Here is a 24379-nt window from a genome sequence, read left to right on the forward strand (position 1 = left end):
AGAAACAGGGCAATTTAGTGATATTTTGGAAGTTTCAACATAAATAGCCATAACAACAAGAAAGCAATGTTGAATTGATTTGTTACTAATTAAGTTGTACCTACTGATGATTTTGCTTAGTTCTTTACATGACCCAGTGGATATGACCTCTGCCTTCGATTTGAAGGGCATAGGTTCGAATCTGGTCCGGGGCATGCACCTCCAACTTTTCAGTTGTGTGCATTTTAAGAAATCAAAAATCACGTGTGATTTCCCTCAAACGATGAAGGGAAAACATCGTGAGGAAACCTGCATACCTGATAATTTTCCTAATTCTCTACGTGTGTGATATCTGCCGATCCGCATTGGGCCAGTGGTGGACTATGGGCCTAACCCCTCTTATTCTGAGAGGAGACTCGTGTTCAACAGTGAGCCGAAAATGGGTTGCTAATGATGAATGATTTTGCTTCTGCCTCGTTGGCCCACTGACTAAGCTGAGGTTTAGGATCACGATGCCTAGATCTAACCTCAGTTCGACTCCTGATGGGTCTGGATATGAGATACTGAGGTTTTCTTAAGCCGTCCCGTTCTTTAGCAGTCTGGTCACATCATTATCATTGACAACCCATGTTTGGCTCATTGTTAAGCACAAGTCTCCTTTCAGAATGAGAGGGATTAGGCTAATAATTTTTTGACACAATGCGGATTAGCAGACTTCACACACCTAGAGAAAATTCTCGGGTTTTTACTTCACCGTTTGAGACACGTGATATTTCATTTCTAAAAATGCATGTAACTAAAAAGTTAGAAGTGCATGCCCCGGAACGGATTCAAACCTACACCTACCGAATCGAAGGCAAAGGTCAATCATCAATTTAACAGTGATCGTGTATAAATAATATCACGCTAAGCCCGCCATCATTCGAAATAAACGGGATTTTATAAGGGATGGTGTTTGGCGACATGTTTTGTGTACTATTTGTTGTAGATGCTTCCACTTGTAGCTCAATTAGTATAGATGGACTTACACCATGATCTATATCATATTATAATGCTTATGGGGCAATCGGAGCTACAAAGGGTAATCAGAACCTAATAAGCTCTGATTACCCGACTACCATCATTTTTAAATAAAATAAAATTATTTATTGGAACTAGCTTGTAAAGAAATTATACGCTCAGATACTCAAAATTAATACCATTAGCTATACAATAAAATAGATTTGATTGTAACAAGTGCATAACTTCACACTTACCTGGCCGATAAAATTTCGTATTTTTTATAAGCGCGGAGCAAAAAATCGACAAACGCCCGTGGTCACACAACGCGTGGCATTGGCGAGTCTAGAACAGTAGAGAAACGCGATCGCAGCATGCCGAAGGTGTCCGAGTGACAACCGAGTGAATACGAGGTCTAGTTTTGTCTCTAGTCGCACCGCTCCAATTACCCTCTGGCTCTCATTACCCTCTGTTCCCCTAGTAATAACTTTATGCTATTACTAAAACCGTACTATAAACGTCAAAAAACAACCAACTCTTTCATCAACACCATAGTAAAACTCTTTACATTTATATTTGGTATGTAATTAATAATTATTTTAAATTCCCCTTCCGGCGTCGGTGTTTCCGGACACGTATAATATAGGCATCTTCCTCATCATTGCTTTCCATCCGACTTGATTGTGGTCAAGCGGAAGCCTACATCAAAAAAAACAAATCGTTTTAACACTGAAGGCAGTGTGCCGCATTACAGCAGTGTGGTAGGTTTACGCTCCATATCCCGTCTCCTATGTAGTTGGCCGTTAAAATATGCTAATAATGATGATGAATGAATTTACCTTAAAATACACTTCGACCCCGTAGATGAGGAAGAAGACCACCACAATGAAGAACAGCACCGCGTAGCAGCCGTTGAAGATGTGCTGGTAGAAGCTCTGTAACAAAATATGAAAGTAATATAAAGTACATATATTACTAGAAAACGTTTATCTAAAAATTGTACCATTCATCACAATGCTTGAGTAAGCACTATTGTAGTGACTGATGCTTCAACCACCAAGAGAACTGAAGATCGAAACTTAAGTAGTTGAAGCATCAAACACCACTCTGCTTGGCACAACCTTGAAAAAGGTAGTACAAACATATACAAAACAAATACTAAATACTAGCACAGACGCTCTGATGTTTCACGTGCGTAGTTCTCTTTCCACAGTCACAAATAAACATGGTTTCCTTATTAGTAGAAGAAATTTCAAAATCGATACATAAGATTGAGAGATTGCCACCTTGTAGGTGATTGCAGAGATTACCACTTCACAAACTTTACCTCGTTTTAGCTTTAGGACGTAGTTCCCGTGAAAACCTTTGGCGATGTTGCGTGTGGAATATGATCTTTATCTTTTTGTCCTTCGGCCCAAGATTAAAACATTCATACATGACCATACTGCTTTAACTTTGTGTATGTGATATTCGTATAGACGAGCGCTTGGCAATAATGCCTGGTGGCTATGCAGTCTATGTTGGAACGCGCTTGCCTAGAAGGTGCCTCGGTCTCTTGACTTGAAGATATCCATGTTTAGGTGGTAGGGAAAACAAAAACTGAAAGGAACTATGAACAAAGCGAGCGATGGCGTTTTCTTTCCAGTCCATCTTCAGCCATCGGAGACTGGATCTTTGGTGCATATGACAAATAAGCCCCCTTAAAAAATTGTCTGGCAAATTTGATTTAATTTGATTTAATCTGAAATACCTTTCTTTATCTATACTGCTGGTTCTGTAATATTTTATAAACAAATCAACAACCAACTATAAATTTAGGATAAATTATATTTAAAATAATGTGGTAGCCTTGTCAGACAATATTCGAGGCGAGGCAAAGGCAGAGGCTGGTTTGGGGTCGGGTAGATGTAATGAGTTATTACCCTTAAGTAAATAAGCGATTTAGTATGTACTGGTATACAAGTTTGAATAAGCTTTTGTATTGTGTATGTGCTATCTCATTACAATTACCTCATTAGGCTAATTTATGTTAATCCTAACGAACAATCTAGAGGTGATCAATTTATTTAACTAACGGACGCCCGGCGGTTCCACCCGCTTAGTTCCCGTTTCCGTAGAAATACGGAGATAAACTACATTCCTTCTAATATCAGATATATGTATCTAGTGAAAATCCTTTTAAAACCGGTCTAGTCCTTTTGGCCGGAACAATCAGACAAACAATTTAAAAATATATGATATATTTTTTTTAAATAAGTACCGTATATTATTAGCCCAAAATCCGTGCAATTGATTACTATCACGTTAATAAATATTTTCCGTGATGCGACGCTCAATTTTTTCATTTTCAAAAATTCTTGATTCTGGTAGCTAACTGGTTTACCAGATAATAAAAATTTCTGAGCGGAACGAGAGAGATTTTTCTTTTTGGATTTATTTAATATCTTTAAATTATTGGTTTTCTTTATTTTTAAAATTTATTCCTTTTTTTATTTGTTGTCTTCTGTGTATTATGTGAGTGTGTGTGTGTCCAAATAAAATAATTTTCTTTCTTTCTTTAGATAAAGTACCACGCAATTTGTAACCTACTCACGGAAAATTCATTTGATAGTAATCAATTGTAAATTTTCCACGGGGTTATATACATTTAATATGCATTTAATGAAAAGCTATCAATTTAAAATAGAAACAGACACGAAACGGACAAATTAATTTTTGTTTATTCATGTAAATTACCTCATTAGGCTAATTCATGTTAATACGAACAAATAATCTGGAGGCGATCTATTTGTTTAATAAGGTGAATGATTCGTCAGCACATCAAGTATTTAACTTTGGTAATGATATGATAAGTATACGGAACTCTAAACGGAAAACGGCAGTCATCACTCACAGAATGATTTATGGTTAGTAAACAATATATTTTCAAGCACATTAAATTCCGTTTTGTACACATATATTTTTTTTATTAAAAAACACTAAAGATAACTCGTTTGCTCGTTTTTAAACCCTTTAGTCTCGTTGGTAGAGATTTCAGATTTTGAGGTATTAGGTTAGGTCACTTTTAACCCCTATTTCGCCCCCTTCTATTTATATTTTCGCATGTTTTATATGTAATAGATAGTCCTAGAGTAGTTAGTTGAAGAGATTTTGAGGTATTGGGTTAGGTTACTTTTAACCCCTATTTCGCCCCCTTCTATTTATATTTTCGCATGTTTTATATGTAATAGATAGTCCTAGAGTAGTTAGTTGAAGAGATTTTGAGGTATTGGGTTAGGTTACTTTTAACCCCTATTTCGCCCCCTTCTATTTATATTTTCGCATGTTTTATATGTAATAGATAGTCCTAGAGTAGTTAGTTGAAGAGATTTTGAGGTATTGGGTTAGGTTACTTTTAACCCCTATTTCGCCCCCTTCTATTTATATTTTCGCATGTTTTATATGTAATAGATAGTCCTAGAGTAGTTAGTTGAAGAGATTTTGAGGTATTGGGTTAGGTTACTTTTAACCCCTATGTCGCCCCCTTCTATTTATATTTTCGCATGTTTTATATGTAATAGATAGTCCTAGAGTAGTTAGTTGAAGAGATTTTGAGGTATTGGGTTAGGTTACTTTTAACCCCTATTTCGCCCCCTTCTATTTATATTTTCGCATGTTTTATATGTAATAGATAGTCCTAGAGTAGTTAGTTGAAGAGATTTTGAGGTATTGGGTTAGGTTACTTTTAACCCCTATGTCGCCCCCTTCTATTTATATTTTCGCATGTTTTATATGTAATAAATAGTCCATTAATTATTTTGAAAAAATATAACTCAAAACGATTTAAATAACAAAAAAAAAACTTCAACTCCTATTTAATTAAAAGTATCTCAATTAATTCAGTAGTTTCAAAGTGATGCACAGTCAACATAAAATACAGACAGACAGACTGATAGACCAAAAATCGAAAAAAAAAAATTTGGTTTCAGAATCGATTCTATAATGCCCTCTAACAAAAATTTTCAAAATATCTTCCATGTACAAAATTTGACCAGTTACAGTTATATTATAAATATAGATAGATATATATTTTACTTCCTACGCGAAGTCGTAAAGCAAAACGTCTATAAGTTAATTTTTATTATCAATGAACCTTTGCTCTCTAAAGTTTAACTACCCATAAAATCGCACCGTATCATTGTATGTACACGTATACAATATTAGTATTTCCCACATAATAACAGTGACCAAAGTAAATTGACGGAGAGCCTGTCATAGTCAGACATACCACATTTATAAAGGAAATGTTTGTCTGTCCATGTTCCTATCATAGGTAAGTCCCTAAAATTAATTTAAGTAATCAAAATTAATTGAGTCACAAATACAATTATGGAGTGAGAAGCAAGCCAAAACCAGCCAAAATGGACCTAGCTCCTAAAAATAGAGATAAAAAACAGGTTAGCAGGCGAGGCGAAATAACTATGCGACATTCACGATACCGGCCCACTCTCGGATGTTTCGAAACCAAGACTCTTTGCGACGACCAACGCTTGTTTTGCCGGACCTTTGAAACCGGCTAAAATCAAAGTCACCACAGGCCAAAATTCCATATCTACCGTACTTATCTATGGAAAAAGCTTTGGCTAAAAACATTCACCCTTCCTTATATTAATACTAATATTATAAAGCTGAAGAGTTTGCTTGGTTATTTGGTTGAACGGGTTAATCTCAGGAATTACTAGTCCGATTTGTAAAATTCTTTCAGTGTTAGATAGCTTATTTATCGAGGAAGACAACCGCGCGGCGTCAGGTAGTTGGGTATAAAATAGGTCTGACTCTCGCAGGTTCTCGGTCCAAAATACGTTATTCTATTTAGCATTAAATATTTCTGTAATGATGTGTGCTGTTGGCAAGCGACCATCATTATGTCTTTGTTTGAGACCAATAGCTGACCTTCCCGACGTTGTATAGCGTTGTGGCAGTCAAGGGCAGCGATCGATACGTCTACAAGGAGAAATTATCAAGTGTGCTTAATTTGCTTATCTACACATAATACTATAGAGGTAAAGTTTGTAGTGTTATAGGGATATCTCTGGATTTATTAGACCAATTTTAAAAATGCTTTTACCACTAGAAAGCCACTTTATTTGTGAGTGTCATAGGCTACATTTTATCCCCGTATTTACACGGGAACTGGAACCAGGCGGGTGAAACCTCAGGGCGTTGGTCGGCTTGTTAAATTTCTCATGCTTCTATTAGGTAAGTATAAGTACGTTAGGGAAATATGGAGTTTGGACCGCTGTGGCTTTGGGCAGTTAGGTTTCTCAATTGTATACAGTTTTTTTAACACCTGCCAGATCATGCAAGGAACACGTCCAACAATGTGTTGTCCCACCCTCGTATACTCATTCTAGCCTATTAATTAAGCAACATTAAAAAAACCAGATGGTTAGTAACCCAGTTAGCTACCAGAATCAAGAATTTTCATAAATATAAAATTTGAGCGTCTCATCAAGATGAAGCTACTCACGGAAAATAAACTTGATTAGTATAGTAATCAATTGTAAAAATGCTCCACGAATCCTGGGCTATTCCTCCCATCGTGACAAACAAGGAATGTTTTTAGAGTTTACTCCATAAGAATCGCTTTTTAAATTTTACCGGGGACTATCCCCGATATAAAAAAATATGGGCAGTAAAATTCGATGAACGAATGACAGCGTTACGTTTTATAGGCGCAACCTATTCTGCGCACCTTTCACCGGGCGCGCACGCCGCGACCTGCTGCTACTCGGTTGCGCACCTTTCGCTTATAAGGCGTAGGTATTGGAACGTACATAGTGTATGCTGCGGGGCAACATACACCTATTTAGACAGTCAATCTGAAAGAGTAAACTCCATTCGTGCATCGGAGCTGACACACACTTTACAGTAGTTGTTTGTAAGACTCAGTTGACGAATAAAGATTTTTTCATTTCACTTTTTTTTTGCCGCGATTCGTCGACGATTTGTACGAGCATCTCTCTCATCACGAGATATGTCGTTGACGAGCTAGGTACGTGCAGGAGATCATGCAATTCTAAACATCGCAGTTGACGCGACGATAAGTGGGCATGCGGAGACGAGCTGATGGTCGTCTGACACCCACGAGCAATTTGAGTAAATTAAGTACTTTGTCAGAACACTTCCACAACGCAAGGTGTAATCTATCTCTGAACGATTTTATCCAGTTATATGCAAAATTCATGCAATTGTAAGCGACAATAAGCCTTAGTATAGATGACGCCGCCGCACCGCAAGACTATGTAGATAAGTAAAAATTCGATTCTTTACGACGGCAGTGCAGGTTACCACAACCTTTTGCATAACCATCATGACTATGCGGCAGCAGTGCCTATGTCACCTCAGTAAGTGATACAAATTGAGTGAATGAAATGGCCGATGACGATACAAAACTATTCTGCGATAAGTTTAATGGCCCTCAGGATACTAAATGTCGAAACATTATGGAATCATTGCCGATTTAAGAGCTTATGGTAAGGCGCAACTGCGACGCCGCTGCGATTTTAAGGCTGCGGCGTCATCTACGTTGTACACGAAGTCCGTAGCGGGGGCACACGATGCGTTGCGGCAGCGGTGCGGCGCCGTAGCGGTATCGCTGCATCGTCTTCCATAGAAATATCTGTGGCTTATCACACGATGCGGTTCGGCACCGCACCGCAACCACCGAGACGAGGCGGGGAGGAGTGAATGCGTTGCGACGTCGGAGCGGCACCGCTCAGTTGTTTATGCCAATGTGTTATTAACTGTGTGCTTAGTTTTAAATAAGTTTGTAAAATGGTGGAAAACAAAAAAAAAACCTTGGCTGAGTTTGTTGTTGGCTCTTCTCGGACCAAGGCGCGTTTGGAACCCTCGTAACTTTAGTTTTAAGTTTTCGACTATTATTACCACCATTAAATTAAATTAAATTATGACATAATCTTGTCTTTCAAAAGTGCTTGTAAACTAAGCATAATTGAAATAAATGAATTTTGACTTTTGACTTTTAACAGATGGTCCAACGCTGCTACGGCGTCGCTGCGACATAACAACGTTGCGGCGCCGCACTGCTCGCGTGCCCGTTGATACTGTGAAATCTTTGCGATGCGGCGCCGCAACGCATCGCGTGCCCCCGCTCTAACTCGCTGTGAAGACGCGCTGACGGCCGGGTGACACTCACGAGCAATTTGAGTAAATTAAGTAATTTGTCAGGACACTGTTCCCACAGCGTAGATATGACGCAGACAACACAATCCGGCCACATATTATCATATAAACGGAAATGAAACTCATTACGAAACGCAATTTTTTCGCTCAATGGCTCATAAAAATGGTAAACACATTTTTAATTAGTGTAACTCTGTAGAGTACAGTGGTGTAAAAACATCGCAGTGGTACATCGATTGTAATGTAAAAACATTAAGCGGACCCATTCATCATAATGTTGTTAAATTAGCCTAAAAGTTACAAAAAATATTATAGTTAGTAGTTTCTCACCATAAATACAATTAGGAACATTAAAGTCTTCTTAAATGAGTTAATGACAATGCTCTTCGTCAATTTCGAGCATTGTTTTCGTACTTAATATTCAGTTTGGTATAAAACTCATACGTCATTAACTTGGTTGGATGCTTACATTCATATAATCAACATTGACATAATGTTAAAATGTTAATAAATATTATTATCCTTGTAGACGAATCGATAATACATAAGTAAGTGATATTGTAGCGGGTAATCTATAGATCTACCGAACTAATTTTGAAAATTATTTTACCACTAGAATCCCACGTTATTACTATAACTTGGCAACTTCGTTCGTAACACTCCGCATGTTCAGCGCAGGCCGGGGGGTGTGTAGCGATTAATAAAAAACCGACAACTGATGCACGTCACTTCCCCCGCACGCACGATTTCACACCCGCGCAGTCATTCCCCCTGTCGCCCGCATATCATGGGAGTGTTATCAACGAACTTGCCAGACTATAAAACGTCTTACATTGATATACCGTGAATATAAATACACATGTGGTACCATGCCGGTGTAACTAAAAACGTACAATGAAAAAACGAGGAATGTGGATGTCCACATGTTGCTTATACTAATCCTAAGCGGTCCGAACCTCAGAGGAGAGTTCCGCCCATCTTTCTGCTTCTGCCATCGGGTCCCATCGTGCGATGCTTCTACGTTCGCCCCCCGGTGACACCTCTGAGATCCAATTAAGGAGCCTTACGGCATACGGCCTCAGACCAATTATTATACCCGCCTCGCTAGACGTTACATTTCTGTCAAAGTATATGATCAACGATCTAATGCGATTATGAAAACTGTCTCTATAAAATCGATGTTAAATAGTTGTAATCGTGTTCGTCAGTTAAAGAGCTCCGTAAAAATACCTTTTTGTGTAATTGAATTGCGTAACAAAATTGCAAAACTTCTAGTTTAGTATAAAATATATACCAAATCTAAGTTCGTTTTCTTCAGAAAATGACAGATAATTTTGTTCGTGATTATGAGTGCGATACAGGTCCTTCTATAATTGGTCTGAACATACGGCACGTACACAAACAGAAAAAGAAAGTTGAAGAACTCACCTTCTGCTTGGGGGACGTGTCAGCGACGTTGATGGTGAGCACCTCGGCCGCCAGCAGCGAGTAGCTGAACACGTTGAAGGTGACGAACGCCACGAACGACTTGGAGAGGAACCGCTGCCGCTCCCAGCGGATGTCGCGCAGGTGGAACACCTGGGGACAAGCCAAATAATACTTTCATTTATTTACTGTTAAAAAGATAACATCAACTACCGAACAAAGACCCTTTAGATTACTCTCCTTTTTGGTAAGAGCATTCTTTTGTCACCAACTAAGTAATAACTAAGCACGCATTCGTTTTAATAAGGTGCTTGCTCCTGAGCAACGATAAGGGATACTCGAATTAAGTCATTGTACCTTGTACCTTATCATTAAAAAACCCATATTCGCCTCGCCTGTTGAGCACGAGCCCTGTTAAGGGAACGATTCTAATAACAACATACTCGAATTTAGTCATTGTAACTCATTAACAATCCATATTCGACTCACTGTTTAGTCTCTTCTCTGAATGACAGGGGTTAGGGTTAGTTCACCACGCTGGCCCAATGCGGATTGGTAGACTTCACACACGCAGAGAATTAACTAAATTCTCAGTTAAGCAGGTTCCTCACGATGTTTTATTCCTTCACCATTTGATACACGTGTTATTTAATGTACCTAGTAAAATGCACATAACTAAAAAGTTGGAGGTGCATACCCAAATTCGAACATACGCCCTCCGAACTAGATCTATCACTGCTCTTACTGGAATATACTATCATCAAAACAAGGTCCTCTGAACACTGTATTATTTCAGTTCCTTTTCTATAATGGAATAGTCGAGCTGTTTTGATACTGTATCACACACCGCAGAGAGTGTTTAAACATAACTGGCTGCTGATTGTTATTGTAATTCGTATTATGTTTATACATTGAATTCTCTGTCCTGTTATTTGTTTTGTTGACGGTGTAGTTTTAACGACCGTGTGGCGCAGTGGATAGTGACTTAGTCTTCTCTAGCCGTGGGTTCGGATAATCATTAATCCCTCTATCCACGACAATCATCCATTCTTTTCTATTAAAAAAAAAATATGACACACGGATGGATACGTAGATTCCAACCACAGTCACGGGAGCTTCAGAACTGACCACTGAGTTCACATACCCCATTGATCCCAAAGTTTCTACAAAATCTCAGATCGAGTCTCAAGTAGTCTCTAGCAAAGCTTCTATGCCTGCATTATCCCTGGTCTGTTAAGTAACCTAGCACGCACACAAGAAAAAATACCAATATCATAGAGGTAAAGTTTGTGGCGATATAGGACGTAATCTTTAGATCTACAGAACCGATTTTAGAAATTCTTTTACCAAAATATAAATACCACGGTATTTATGAGTTTAAATAGGCTATATTTAAACCCCGTATTCTCAGGGGAACGGGAACTACCGGGTGAAACCGCGGTGCGTCAGTTAGTAGTAAATAATCTAAAACTATCTAACACTTACTACAAACATTTGAAAATACACTAATCAAAACGGCAAATCACGATAATATGCAAAACTGCCCAATACATTTGTCGCTTTTTAGGTCAAGGTACATAACCGTTGTGTTATATATTAATTTTGTCATTCGCACGACATAAATGGTATTATGCTTATTAGCGTTAGCTCTAACGCCTACATACATGCGTTTTTAGACGACTTGTTTGTTTGACGAAAACTTTGCGCTTGGCTGTGATTTCTTTGAAGGTAGAGTTGTTTGCGTGCAATTTAATAGAATATCCCACTTAGTAGGCGTGTTTGTAGAATTAGACCCAAAGATTTTATAATAGAGATATGTCACTAGCGCGTCAAAACTGAGGCGAACAAAAGCGGCTAATTGACCGCAATTCATTGTATTTGTAAACATTCGTAGTAAAAGCAATGGAATAAAATAACACAAGCTGGAATGTATAAACTGTATTTCAAATAACTTATTACTCATTCTTAAACAAATCGTTACTTTGGTAGATGGATAATACATTAATTAAATTTACTTCACGCCACTTCATCGCATGTTAGCCTCTTTTTCATAGAGTATATATCACAATACCCTACCAACCTCAGAATAAAACCATAATCATTAATAAACAGTACAGATTAAAACATTTATCTGGAAGAAGGAGTTTTTATATGTTGTCTTATGTATTTATAATTATTTAAATAATTAAAAATCTAACATTCGGCCATACTGACTACAAGTTTGTCCTCAAACTTTGTAAACACAAATAAATTCTAACATTACATTATTATAAAGATTCACTGAACTATGTCTCATAGTATTTAAAATTTTAATTTATGTTTATTACCACAACTCATTAATTCTCCAATAATTTCTAATTATAACAAAAGTGAGTCCCAATTAATCTATTATTATTACTACTTGCTAAATTCACTGATTTACAAGTAGTAAAATTCAATTTTGTCATTACAGATATTTTCTAATTTTAAACCTTGATTTAACAATATGTTGAAACACCCTACAATACATTTAATTATTCTTTAAGAATTAATATAATTATAGTTTAACAGATTTCTCATTCAATATTTACAAATTGTGAATACAGACCTATACAGATTTTGATAGTGATTCTATTGATAAAAATCCAAACACTTAAATTCAGTTAAACTGGTATGTTAATTCTTGTTTTTACAAATTTGAAATAAATTCAATCTTTAATCACTTCCAGATTCAGTCCAATTACCCAAATTCATGACAAAATTGTCTGTCATTTTGTCATTCCTAAACTAAACTAAAAGTTATGTTAATATAAAGTTATAACTATGAAACCTCGATTCTACAGAGACAGTTCTTATAATCGCATTAGATCATACAAGTAAATCATGTACTTTGACGAAAAACAACATCTAGCGAGGTAGGTCTTATGTATGTCTGAGCTTCCAGATGACAAGAGGGAGCTTTACTCTAGACAGAGACTTATTAAATATTGTAATTAACTTAGACAGAGTAGTAGATTAATTTAAAGCATTAAGTACATAGACGATATGTAATATTTACAAATGTAATGTCTTTATCTTCTAATATTTGTCTGAGCTTCCAGATGACAAGAGGGAGCTTTACTCTAGACAGAGACTTATTAAATATTGTAATTAACTTAGACAGAGTAGTAGATTAATTTAAAGCATTAAGTACATAGACGATATGTAATATTTACAAATGTAATGTCTTTATCTTCTAATATTTGTCTGAGCTTCCAGATGACAAGAGGGAGCTTTACTCTAGACAGAGACTTATTAAATATTGTAATTAACTTAGACAGAGTAGTAGATTAATTTAAAGCATTAAGTACATAGACGATATGTAATATTTACAAATGTAATGTCTTTATCTTCTAATATTTGTCTGAGCTTCCAGATGACAAGAGGGAGCTTTACTCTAGACAGAGACTTATTAAATATTGTAATTAACTTAGACAGAGTAGTAGATTAATTTAAAGCATTAAGTACATAGACGATATGTAATATTTACAAATGTAATGTCTTTATCTTCTAATATTTGTCTGAGCTTCCAGATGACAAGAGGGAGCTTTACTCTAGACAGAGACTTATTAAATATTGTAATTAACTTAGACAGAGTAGTAGATTAATTTAAAGCATTAAGTACATAGACGATATGTAATATTTACAAATGTAATGTCTTTATCTTCTAATATTCGGCCATCCTTACTAAGAGTTTGTCCCCAAACAACACAAGAATATCATGAAATTATGACATTACTATAATATCAACTATAAATAGAACAATGTTAACAATAAAATTTTATAATTAATTATCACACAGCATCCCATAAGTTATTTAAAAGAATCCAATGAAACTATAATGAAATTCTTGATTTCTTCTATAAACTTTTATCATAAAAATGTTAAATAAGAATAAGAGTGATACATATTATAAATAAACATAATGTTCATGTGAAGCTTTTGTCAATCAACTTATCTATTTTCATCATTTCAAAACATTATTTATATTTGTCAAATTCGTCATCATCGATTCATGGCATCTGCACCGAACCCCTCACCACCCAGTCCAGAACTAGTAAAGTTACAGGACTTTGTGATCGTGTTAGACTTCCAGATGATGTGTGACATCTGCACCGAACCCCTCACCACCAAGTCCAGAACTAGTAAAATTACAGGACTTTGTGATCGTGTTAGACTTCCAGATGATGTGTGACATCTGCACCGAACCCCTCACCACCAAGTCAAGAACTAGTAAAGTTACAGGACTTTGTGATCGTGTTAGACTTCCAGATGATGTGTGACATCTGCACCGAACCCCTCACCACCAAGTCAAGAACTAGTAAAGTTACAGGACTTTGTGATCGTGTTAGACTTCCAGATGATGTGTTGCATCTGCACCGAACCCCTCACCATCAAGTTCAGAACTAATATAGTTACAGGACTTCATGATCGTGTTAGACTTCCAGATGACATGTGATAGAAGATAATCAAAATATAAAATCAGATATAAATACATATACATACATTTTTAAACGACTTCAAAAAAAAGGAGTTTATCAATTCGTTGGAATCTTTTTATATTTATTTATTTATTTTATTTTGCTGTGTAATAATCAATAGAGAAATTATTATACAACAAATATATCCATAATCATTCACAAAACAAATAACGGTATATTAGTCGTCATAACACTACTATACTATAATACAATCTAAAATATTATCGATAACACCGGCCGACAAATGAATACTTTTTGAACGTTGTTTTGATTTCAGTAAAAATTATCAGTAATTTATAGTATTTTGAACACAAAAATACCTGCACAATTACTCTATCACATCAATTTTTTTTTTTACAAAAAGGAAAACAAATTTTACTTTAAAAGCTTCTAACATACAGCAAAAATAACAATATCTGTATGATTGTCTTGCTTTCACTATATCATAGGTAGTACCAAAAGGTAGAGATTGTCTTTTGCTGTATGTCCAGTGTCCACTGCCTTAATTGTTCAACACGATTAGTACAAACTGCAGAGTCCACGATTTTATTTGTATTTTGAAGTCAAAATAAGCTACATATTTATTATACATATTTTCCACAAATTTTTCAGTTTTTGCTTAGAATCATAAAGTTTCAACAAATGTAACAAAATATATCTGGACTATTGTGACACTTTATAGAAGACGTTATGTTTATCAGACGTTTTCCAACAACAAAAAAAACCATTAACTAAAATATATATATATTTTTTTTAACAAAGGCACTATAACAGCTTATTTCCACGAAACGCGTTACAAATAGGTGTGTCGTTGTTATAACTGAAGTAATTTCTCATGAGAGGTTGCTTAATTCAAAGAAAGAGTGCCAAAACTCGAAAATTTCACTGAAAAATCAAAACTAGCGAATATATTAATTTTACTAAAAATCTGATGTGGTATGATAAAATTAGGTCTGATTTCGTAATCAGCACTACAAAATCAGTAGAAAAAAAAAAAATTATATCTTGGACAACGAAAATCGTGTCGGCCTGTGTAATACATCTATCCTTATATTAAAATTTTACCAAAACACAAATCGTCATCAGTAAGTCATAATTAATGAATAACATCATGGATGTGAGCAAATATTTAAAATATATGTATATATGATATCAAAACTAATAACTCTCAATATAATACATAATTATAATATCATCATATCATAAATAAAAATACTAAATTTAAATCGTGTGTTATCAATACATAGTGTAACTTCTCTCATCTTTGTGATTTGGGTCAACTGTCGAATAGGGCTGTGTTCAACCCAATGATTATCATGAGAATCTCATATATCCCATATTCATCAATCAATATCCATGCATCTCGGATCTGTAATCAAATATTTTCACACAGTATCACATAGCTCAGTCACTTAATCGTTCAGATAAATATCATACTTGTTTGACAAATAATTTAATTTAACATAACTAGCATACCTAGCATCCAAGAGAAAATCAGTCTATAATTGAATGAACCTTAGACCCGGTACATAAAATGAAATAAAATGTTAAACATGTGTTAATCTATCAATTTACTTTAATTCAGACAAAAGACTCTTTCTCTTAAAGAAATGCTTTTTTTTTTAATGATAATAAAGACTTCTTGAAAATATTGCGATTTATGATTGTAATAATTTTAGTATGTAATCCAATCCTAGTAGTTATCACTAGATAAGAAAAGATGATATTTGACTATGTATTGTATAATTATCTTCAGACTACCCCCTTTTTTGTAATAATAGTAGCATAAACCTGTCTTAGACCAGACCACCCCCTTTGTTATATACCTCTAGTTTGCTATCAGAGGTTTTACCTATTCATTAATTTTAGTATATTCTTTTTTTTTAATTCTGTTAAATTTCTTTTTTTTTTTTTTTTGGCTATATCCATTAATTATTTTACTGATGTAATGATTTAAGTCTCTATATTGATTCATACTTGATGCAGACCACCCATCAGTTGCATGCAGGTACCAACAACTCGGTGGCGTGCACTTTGTAGATGCACAAATGTACTGACTACCTAAGGACCCAATACAAATCTATATTCAAAACCTATACCACTTAATATGTTGGCCAAGGAATTTTCTAATTTTTTTTTTTTACCTTTAGTGTACTAGTATACCCTAGTTAAAACCTTATGCACATATCATTGTAACCATCCGAATATATAATTCTAACCACAACCCCATAATAATTACTAATTTTCATAATTATACAAAATGTTGCAATCTAATAAAATGCTAGAAATAAACAAATGAGACATGGATTAAATACACTAGTGTATCTGCAAATAATAAACTGATTGATTGAATCTAAAACAACAGCAATAGTATGGTTAATTTACTTGTATGTAGAATCTATACATCTGCACATGACCATTAATGAAAAGAGAGCCCAACGTCACCCACCCACAAAACTGTCAAAATATGTCTTAGACAAATATTTTACAACCTATTTATGGCAATCTGTGTCTCTTTACTTGAAGTCCATACAGACTGGGCTCTAAGACAATTTGTGATCAATGATATTATTATAATTAATTATTTATTACTCAATTGTCACACAAGTAACTTTTTAATATCACCCTAAAAAAAATCTCCAATTTAATTAATTATAAGATTTCATTAAGATGAATATCATAATATCTCTTAGTACTCTTGTAGATAAGCCGAATATAATAATATTCATGGATAAGAATCATTTACTGTGTTGCTGCAGATTGTTAATAACTGTTCTATACTAAATAGGCTGAAGGCATGTTGTCAACGCTTGAATAGTTAAATAGGTTTTCAAACATAACTACAAATTTATTTTTCAAGAAATCTATCAATCCAATTTCTTAAAAGATTTAAAAAAAATTTATATTAAGTACATACAGTAATCTACATAATGATATATCTAAGCAAATCCTATCTGAAAATATTGTAATAGCTGTCTCAAAACTTGTTATCAGGTACCTACATCAAGGCCTAAAATAATACTTGAACCATTACATAAAACTTCATATATTTTTAATTTTTATGTTATTCAGTCATAAAAACTCACATATAACAAATGTATAGTTTGAAGTTACAGGCACAAAAAAAAACAATATTTTAGTTAATTCATTTTAGTCCCATGTCAGCAACGGATGTAATGTAGTCCCTCCTAGTAGTCATCCTAACAACCCTAGAGTGGTCTGTCTTCATACGTTAATTTCTTGAGCAGTGTGTATGTGTGTGTGTGTGTGTGTGTACTTTTCACTTAAATGATTTTGGTTTCCTAGATATAGTCATCTAACAAAAATGTTTTGACAATAAGCCAGACAAACTGACAACCTATCAACCATACTTAGTTTCACCTAGTGATTATTTATTCTTTGTAATTTTATTTCATATTAGTCACAACTGAATAATTTATGAGGCTGTTTAATCAAAATAATAAAACTCACCAGACACCTAGTTTAATATATTTAGACATCATTGGTATTTCTCATCCGTCAAACCAACAGGATTCCATCTCATATAACTCTGCAGCTAACACCACACATGCATCTTTGTATTTTGTTATTAATTTACACGTTCTTCTCTGTTCTCTCGCAGTTTTTCAAATAATATCCTCTTATGAGTGCTGTTGGACTGTTTGACTGTTTTGCTCATAAATATCGTCAACATGGTATAAGTGTGTTACGTTTACGTTTCTTCATTCTTGTTAGATATTGTAAGCATCGACAACCGACATCGCATAAATACTTTTACCGGGACCAGTGCGGCGTGGTCCCATAGCCGTCAGTGGTATACATACTTAATGGTTGTACACACGTATGATTTTTATCGCATTTCTCGTAATGTAAACCACTGTTTCCCAAATTCACACTTCATTTAAATGCCGTTACATTTTCTTTCTGTAGATCGACTTTAATGTAGGTAATGACATCGTGTTCGTAGGTACTCTCACTTCTGATAAAAGCAATGGAATAAAATTACACAAGCTGGAATGTATAAACTGTATTTCAAATAACTTATTACTCATTCTTAAACAAATCGTTACTTTGGTAGATGGATAATACATTAATTAAATTTACTTCACGCCACTTCATCGCATGTTAGCCTCTTTTTCATAGAGTATATATCACAATACCCTACCAACCTCAGAATAAAACCATAATCATTAATAAACAGTACAGATTAAAACATTTATCTGGAAGAAGGAGTTTTTATATGTTGTCTTATGTATTTATAATTATTTAAATAATTAAAAATCTAACAATAGTAAACAACGAAAGTTATTTAAATATAATGAAGGAGATGTTGACTCTACAACGTGCAATTGCAACGTTTGCAATTGAACGTCTGAGGATGCTCCGGTTTCGGGGTGAAACGTACGTAGAGAGTATTTTGTCGGACCTGGGTGACGTTGTCGCATGGGTTCGTCGGCTTTTCGCGGATGATAGCAAAATAAATAATTATTCATGATGAACTTCCGCAAAGTAACGCCTACTTCTATCTAATATTTGAAAGTTATTTAAACAAAATATATAAACTTATACAAATAAAATACTTATACTATGTCGAGTTGTGTGTTTAGGAACTTTAGAAACTGTATAAACATAAATATATAATAGAATTAAACACAGAATTGTACATGTGTGCGCTCAGTGGAGTCGCTGAATTCGGCCCACTTTTTGCGGTGATTTTGTAGTCATGTACTCGTAACATGTCTATAGTATAAAAATGTCGTTGACTAGACCTACTAGAATAATCACTGCAATATAAAAAACTAGCGGACGCCCGCCACTTCGTCCGCCCTTAGACCTCCTTAATTGGACCCTCTTGCAAAATCCGTTCTTAGCGAATGTCTACTAAGAACTACCTCCCTGCCAAATTTCAACTTTGTACCTCAAGCGGTTTTCGACATATCGTGAGTGACTTTTATACATATACCTACCTAATACACATCGTATTATTTTTTAAACTCGACTTACAGAAAAAATACTTAATCCTTTGCTCCGCTTTTCGTCTATTGTATCCTAAAAAGATGCTCTTTAAAAAGGAAAAAAAAACAGTTTATTTGCCAAAAGATGACATAATACACAAGATTATGCACTTAACATAAATTTAATAAATAATGTAATAGCGTACTTCACATAGCTCATTACAATTGAAAATTTAGCATTAAAATTCAAAGTGAGATGCAAACATTTCCATTTATGCCTTAATGGACTCATTCCAACTGCGTTCATTTTGGTACACGGATCTTTATTATGTTATCTATGATTGTGTAACATTGTTACATAATCCCCTTCAAAGCATCCCACCCCCCCTCTTTTGTGTAACATTATTATAAAATCCCCTTCAAAACACCCCCCGCTGACACTTACACAATCAGACAATTATCCCTACAAAAAGTTTAAATTAAATTCAAAATGAGTGTAAACTGGGCCTTAGCCATGTTGCACGTCGATTGTCTTTCTACAATTGCTAAAAAAATATATGGGAATGACAGATCTGATCGATAACTTGATCAAGTGACTGTTGATAGCAAATCCCATTCGTTCCAATACATTTTTTTAATTTTCGAAGAGTTTGAGATTTTAGAATTTTTTTCGCGTATTGTATTGATAGATAAATATAGTATGCAGGTACATACTTTGTCAAGTTTTCGACTTTACTTACTACGTTAACAGCATAACCTAACGTTTCGAAAGTGCTTGTAAGCTAAGTTTACCTACTTCAAATAAATTGATTTTGAATTTTTGATATTTCTCAATGATATATTTTTGTTTCCGGGCTCGACAGTAAAATTATGCCCAACAATATAAAAAAACTAAGGAATCAGTTATTTGTTACAATGTTTAATTACAAAGTGTACAAAAAATCAAAAACCTTGTTCCACTTTTGTACAAAAACATCTGCAATTCATAAATCACTAATTATTATAATCAACAAAACGTTATTATCCATTAGGCAATTATAAATTATTTACAAATTGGGCATATCAGTAGAATTCATTACATACTTGTAATTTGTGCGCATTGATCAGATTTTTTTTTAATTTTTGTCGGAAAAAAAAAAACAAATGAAATCTAACCCTTTGCAAAGCCACCTAAAAGTTAAAAGCACACTTTTTCACACATTTTTAGTGTATTTCTTGTGTCCGTCTAATTTCATAACAATCTCTTTTTAACAGACTTTTGAACAATGAATACTTAATTATATTTTTTTGTTATTCTCGCCGAATAACTGACGGAAACAATCATCAAATCCGACAAAACCCCGTTAATATACGGTATGTACCGTTTTGTACTCTACTTTTTGATTTTACAAGATAAATTGCATTATGATTAATATAACTCAATAAATAAAAGAATACTACGTATAATTCATATATAAATACGTATAAATACATATATTCATCATAAAAACACGTTAATAAGGTATGTATAAGTACTAAAGACAAACTAACTAGAATAAATTTCTTTTATACGAAAAAAACTAATATCGCGAATTGAAAATATAGGATGTCGATTGTCGATGAGATACTCTTTACGACCTATCCTCATAAATGCCAAATATATAAAAAAAAACATTAAAATCAGTCGAGCCGTCTCTAAAAAGTGGTACCAAAACACCGTGACACGAGGTTTTAATTAAATAAGAAAAGATCTCTATTTCAAGTAATGCCACATATCACATTAATAAATTGTAAAAAAAAAAATATGGCTGAACTGTCCACTCAAAACAGTGGAGCAATATAGAACGCGATATGTGGCATAACCCAGAAAAAGAAAAGAAAACTCAGCATTTTGCCAAAAATCTATTTCCATTTCAAATTTCAACCAAATCGCTTCAGTAGCCGCAGCGTGAAGGAGGAACAAACATACTTACACACTTTCAAACTTACACACACAACAACTTTCGCCTTTAAAATATTAGTGTGATTAAAAAAAATATATATTTATAAATAAAATTATTTCAATTGTCTTACTCGTTTGTTAGATGCTTCAGGTTGAAATGAAAAAATAAACTACGAAGCACACAGTTTGCTGAGAGATCAATTATTTCGCTTGTTTCACGACAACTGCAGATCTTATCGATGTCTGTAAATGCATGTGACAACGGGGAAATATTTATCTTTATAGTGCTTAAATGTTTAAAATTACAAAGCACTGGTAAGGTAAACAATTACAGCTGTAATCTATTTCGTACACGTGGACTGCAGAAATGTTTCTAAAAGTTTGCTTAACCAAACTACCAAAAAAGAGGTCTTACTACTAAATTATATCTATACTAATATTATAAAGAGGAAAACTTTGTTTGTATGTTTGTTTGTTTGTTTGTTTGTAATGAATAGGCTCAAAAACTACTGGACCAATTTTAAAAGTTCTTTCACCATTCGAAAGCTATATTATCCACAAGTAACATAGGCTAAATTTTATTTTGGAAAAAAATAGGGTTCCGTAAGATATTTGGGTTTTTCGGACACAAGGTGTAAAAAATCAACCAGAAAAGCAGGCTAGGGGTAGGGTAGGGGTATGGTAGGGGTAGAGTAGGGGTAGAGTAGGGGTAGGATAGGGGTAGTTGAAAGTTTACATCGAGTTTCACGCGGACGAAGTCGCGGGCGTCGGCTAGTTGGGTATAAAGTATCCAATTGTTATTATGTAAATAACTAGATAGTATTACTTAATTAGGCTTAAGATAATTTTAATTAATGTATGTTATAGCTTAAGTAGCATTACGAGAGCTACATAGTCACTTTAGAGACTAAGCTCTTTAAAAAGGGAATAAAATAAAAAAAGAAAAAGCAGAACGAATTAATATCGAATACGAATAATTAGCATTACATAGAAGAAGTCGTGTCGACATCGATTGATCAGTTCGGAAGCAAAATAAAGGAAAAGCTTTGCGAAAGAAAAATCTTTAATCATTTTATTTTATGTTGTTTTATTTACTAGCTGACGCACCGTGGTTTCACCCCCATACTTCCCGTTCCCGTGTGAATACGGGGATAAAATATAGCCACTCAAAAATACCATGAATTTCTAGGGAAAATAGAATTTTCAAAATCGGTCTCGGGCCGCGCATTTTTTTTTTAAACGGCTTGAATCGAATCGAAATCGAACGGTCGAATTGAGAAACCTCCTCCTTTTTTTGAAGTCGGTTAAAAATGTATGACATTCAGATATACGTTAGGCTACGAACTTTTCAAACGTCCCTAGTTTATAATGTTAGGAGCAAACAGGAAAGGCGCCATAATTGGATCTCGCTCCATTCTAAAATTTACCTCGGTCCGGTGCTGGTTCGAATCCGTATCGGGGCATGCACCTCCAACTTCTCTGTTGCATCGAGTATCCTCTCAGCTACTGAGAGGGGTTAGGCCAATAGTCCACAACGGTGGCCCAATGCGAATTGGCAGACTTCACACACACAGAGAATTGAGAAAATTCTCTGGTATGCAGGTTTCCTTTCAATGGTTTTCCTTCACCGTTTGAGACACTTGATATTTAATTTGTTAAAATGCACCCAACTGACATGTTGGTTGAGCATGCCCCGGACCGGATTCGAACCCACACCCTCCGGAATCGGAGGCAGAGGTCATATCCATTGGGGTATCACGGCTCACATAATAAATATTTATTTATTTATTTATTTAAGCCTTTACAATCTAAATTACATAATATTTATTACATGCTTTACAGTTAAATTTCATCCCACTGCTGGGCAAAGGCCTCCCCCATCCTCTTCCATTGTGTCCTTTCCATTGCTGATCGGGTCCAGTATGTCCCTTCAAAGGCAATCAGATCGTCATTCCATCTACTAATTGGTCTGCCTCTTTTTCTTTTTTCCTCCCTTGGGCACCACGATGTTGTTATGCTACTTAATAAATATTACTACTTTACCTACATATTTAATATAATTACTACTCGTAAATAACAAATTCCTCACAGTAATTATGTTATAGGACAGGAAAAAAAAAGAGTAGATAATTAAGTACCTATATACAAGATTACGGTATCTATATACATATAAATGAATTCGAAAAAAAACTGTTCGTTAGTCTCGCTAAAACTGGAGATCGACTGAACAAATTTATTTTATCTTGGTCTTGAGATTATCGTGGAGGTATAGGCAAGGTTTAAAGGTTGGATAAATTAGAATAATTGCCGGTAAAACCATAAAAGCAACTATTTTCTTTTTCCCCTACAAACGTTTAAGAGTCAAGGGGTAGGAGTAGGGTTGGGGTTGAATAGTGTAGAGTAGGGATAGGGAAGAAGTGTCCATTAGTATAATATATGTATGAAATACATTATTTATTTATGTAAAATATTTAATATAAATACTAGTGTTTATCATAGTATCTAGGTACCTATTTCGCGATTTATCCTGTTTTATGAGATCATTTATGGTGTGTACTTGGTATTGCCGGTGTCTCAAATTATACCTAGGTATTTAGGTAGAATTGGCTAAAGGTCGTTTCTTATAAAGATCTGCTACTATATACGCCCGCGACTTCATCCGCGTGGAAATCAGTTTTTCACAAATCCCGCGGGAACCATGGATTTTCCGGAATGACAAGTAGCCTATGTGTTATTCCAGAGTAAAATCTATTTCTATTCCAAATTTCAGTCAAATCCATTCAGTAGTTGCGGCGTTAAAGAGTAACAAACATCCAAACAAACTTTCGCGTTTATAATATTAGTAGCATGTATGTCGGTGAAGCAAACTCACTTTCGCATTTATAATATTAGTATAGATTGACATTTATTTATATTCACATTAATATATTTAACACAAAGATTAATTTATTTGATTAGAAATTAAAGACACAAGTTTCACAAGATGCCGTTTGGTCATCTGCGACCCTCGCACTCATTTATCCGAAGGCTACGAGTGTTGACGTACCTTGATCAGGTTCATAGGTTTACTGTGAAACCATTAGATACAGAGCGCTAAGTAAATACGACATTGATTATTATTTAGAGCCTGGATAAAAATATTTTTTGTTTTTCAAGGAAAATCGAAGCAATTGCGAATAACTCGTTAATTTTTTTAACCTTAAAAACTTTCAGAAATCGATTTGTCTTTGACTTTTAATAGCAATAAATAACATTCATCATCATTATCATCATCATATCGGCCGATGGACATCCACCGCAGGACGTAGGCCTTTTGTAGGGACTACCAAACATCACGATTCTGAGCCGCCTGCAGTGAACCCCTGCGACTTGTTTGATGTCGTCCGTCCACCTGGTGGAGGATCAACCAACATTTC

The 24379-nt window shown here is 34.7% G+C and overlaps 1 protein-coding gene and 1 long non-coding RNA gene across 3 annotated transcripts in view; both read right to left on the reverse strand.

The window, feature by feature from the left end:
- The window catches only part of LOC112050265 (uncharacterized), a 98532-nt gene that overhangs the window by 17869 nt on the left and 56284 nt on the right, over nt 1-24379 (reverse strand). For both annotated transcript variants that reach the window (XM_052888208.1, XM_052888210.1), the window contains exons 5-6: nt 9592-9741; nt 1818-1913 (exon numbers count right to left, since the gene is read on the reverse strand). In XM_052888208.1, coding sequence (XP_052744168.1) covers nt 1818-1913; nt 9592-9741 — 246 coding nt within the window. The remainder of the gene's footprint in view (nt 1-1817; nt 1914-9591; nt 9742-24379) is intronic.
- LOC128199303 (uncharacterized) lies at nt 12712-19351 on the reverse strand. Its single transcript, XR_008251967.1, has 2 exons — nt 18177-19351; nt 12712-18098 (listed from the first exon to the last, which is right to left on the reverse strand). It is a non-coding gene; the product is annotated as an uncharacterized LOC128199303 (long non-coding RNA).

Source organism: Bicyclus anynana, chromosome 2 (assembly GCF_947172395.1).
Source record: "Bicyclus anynana chromosome 2, ilBicAnyn1.1, whole genome shotgun sequence".
Lineage (NCBI taxonomy): Eukaryota > Metazoa > Arthropoda > Insecta > Lepidoptera > Nymphalidae > Bicyclus > Bicyclus anynana.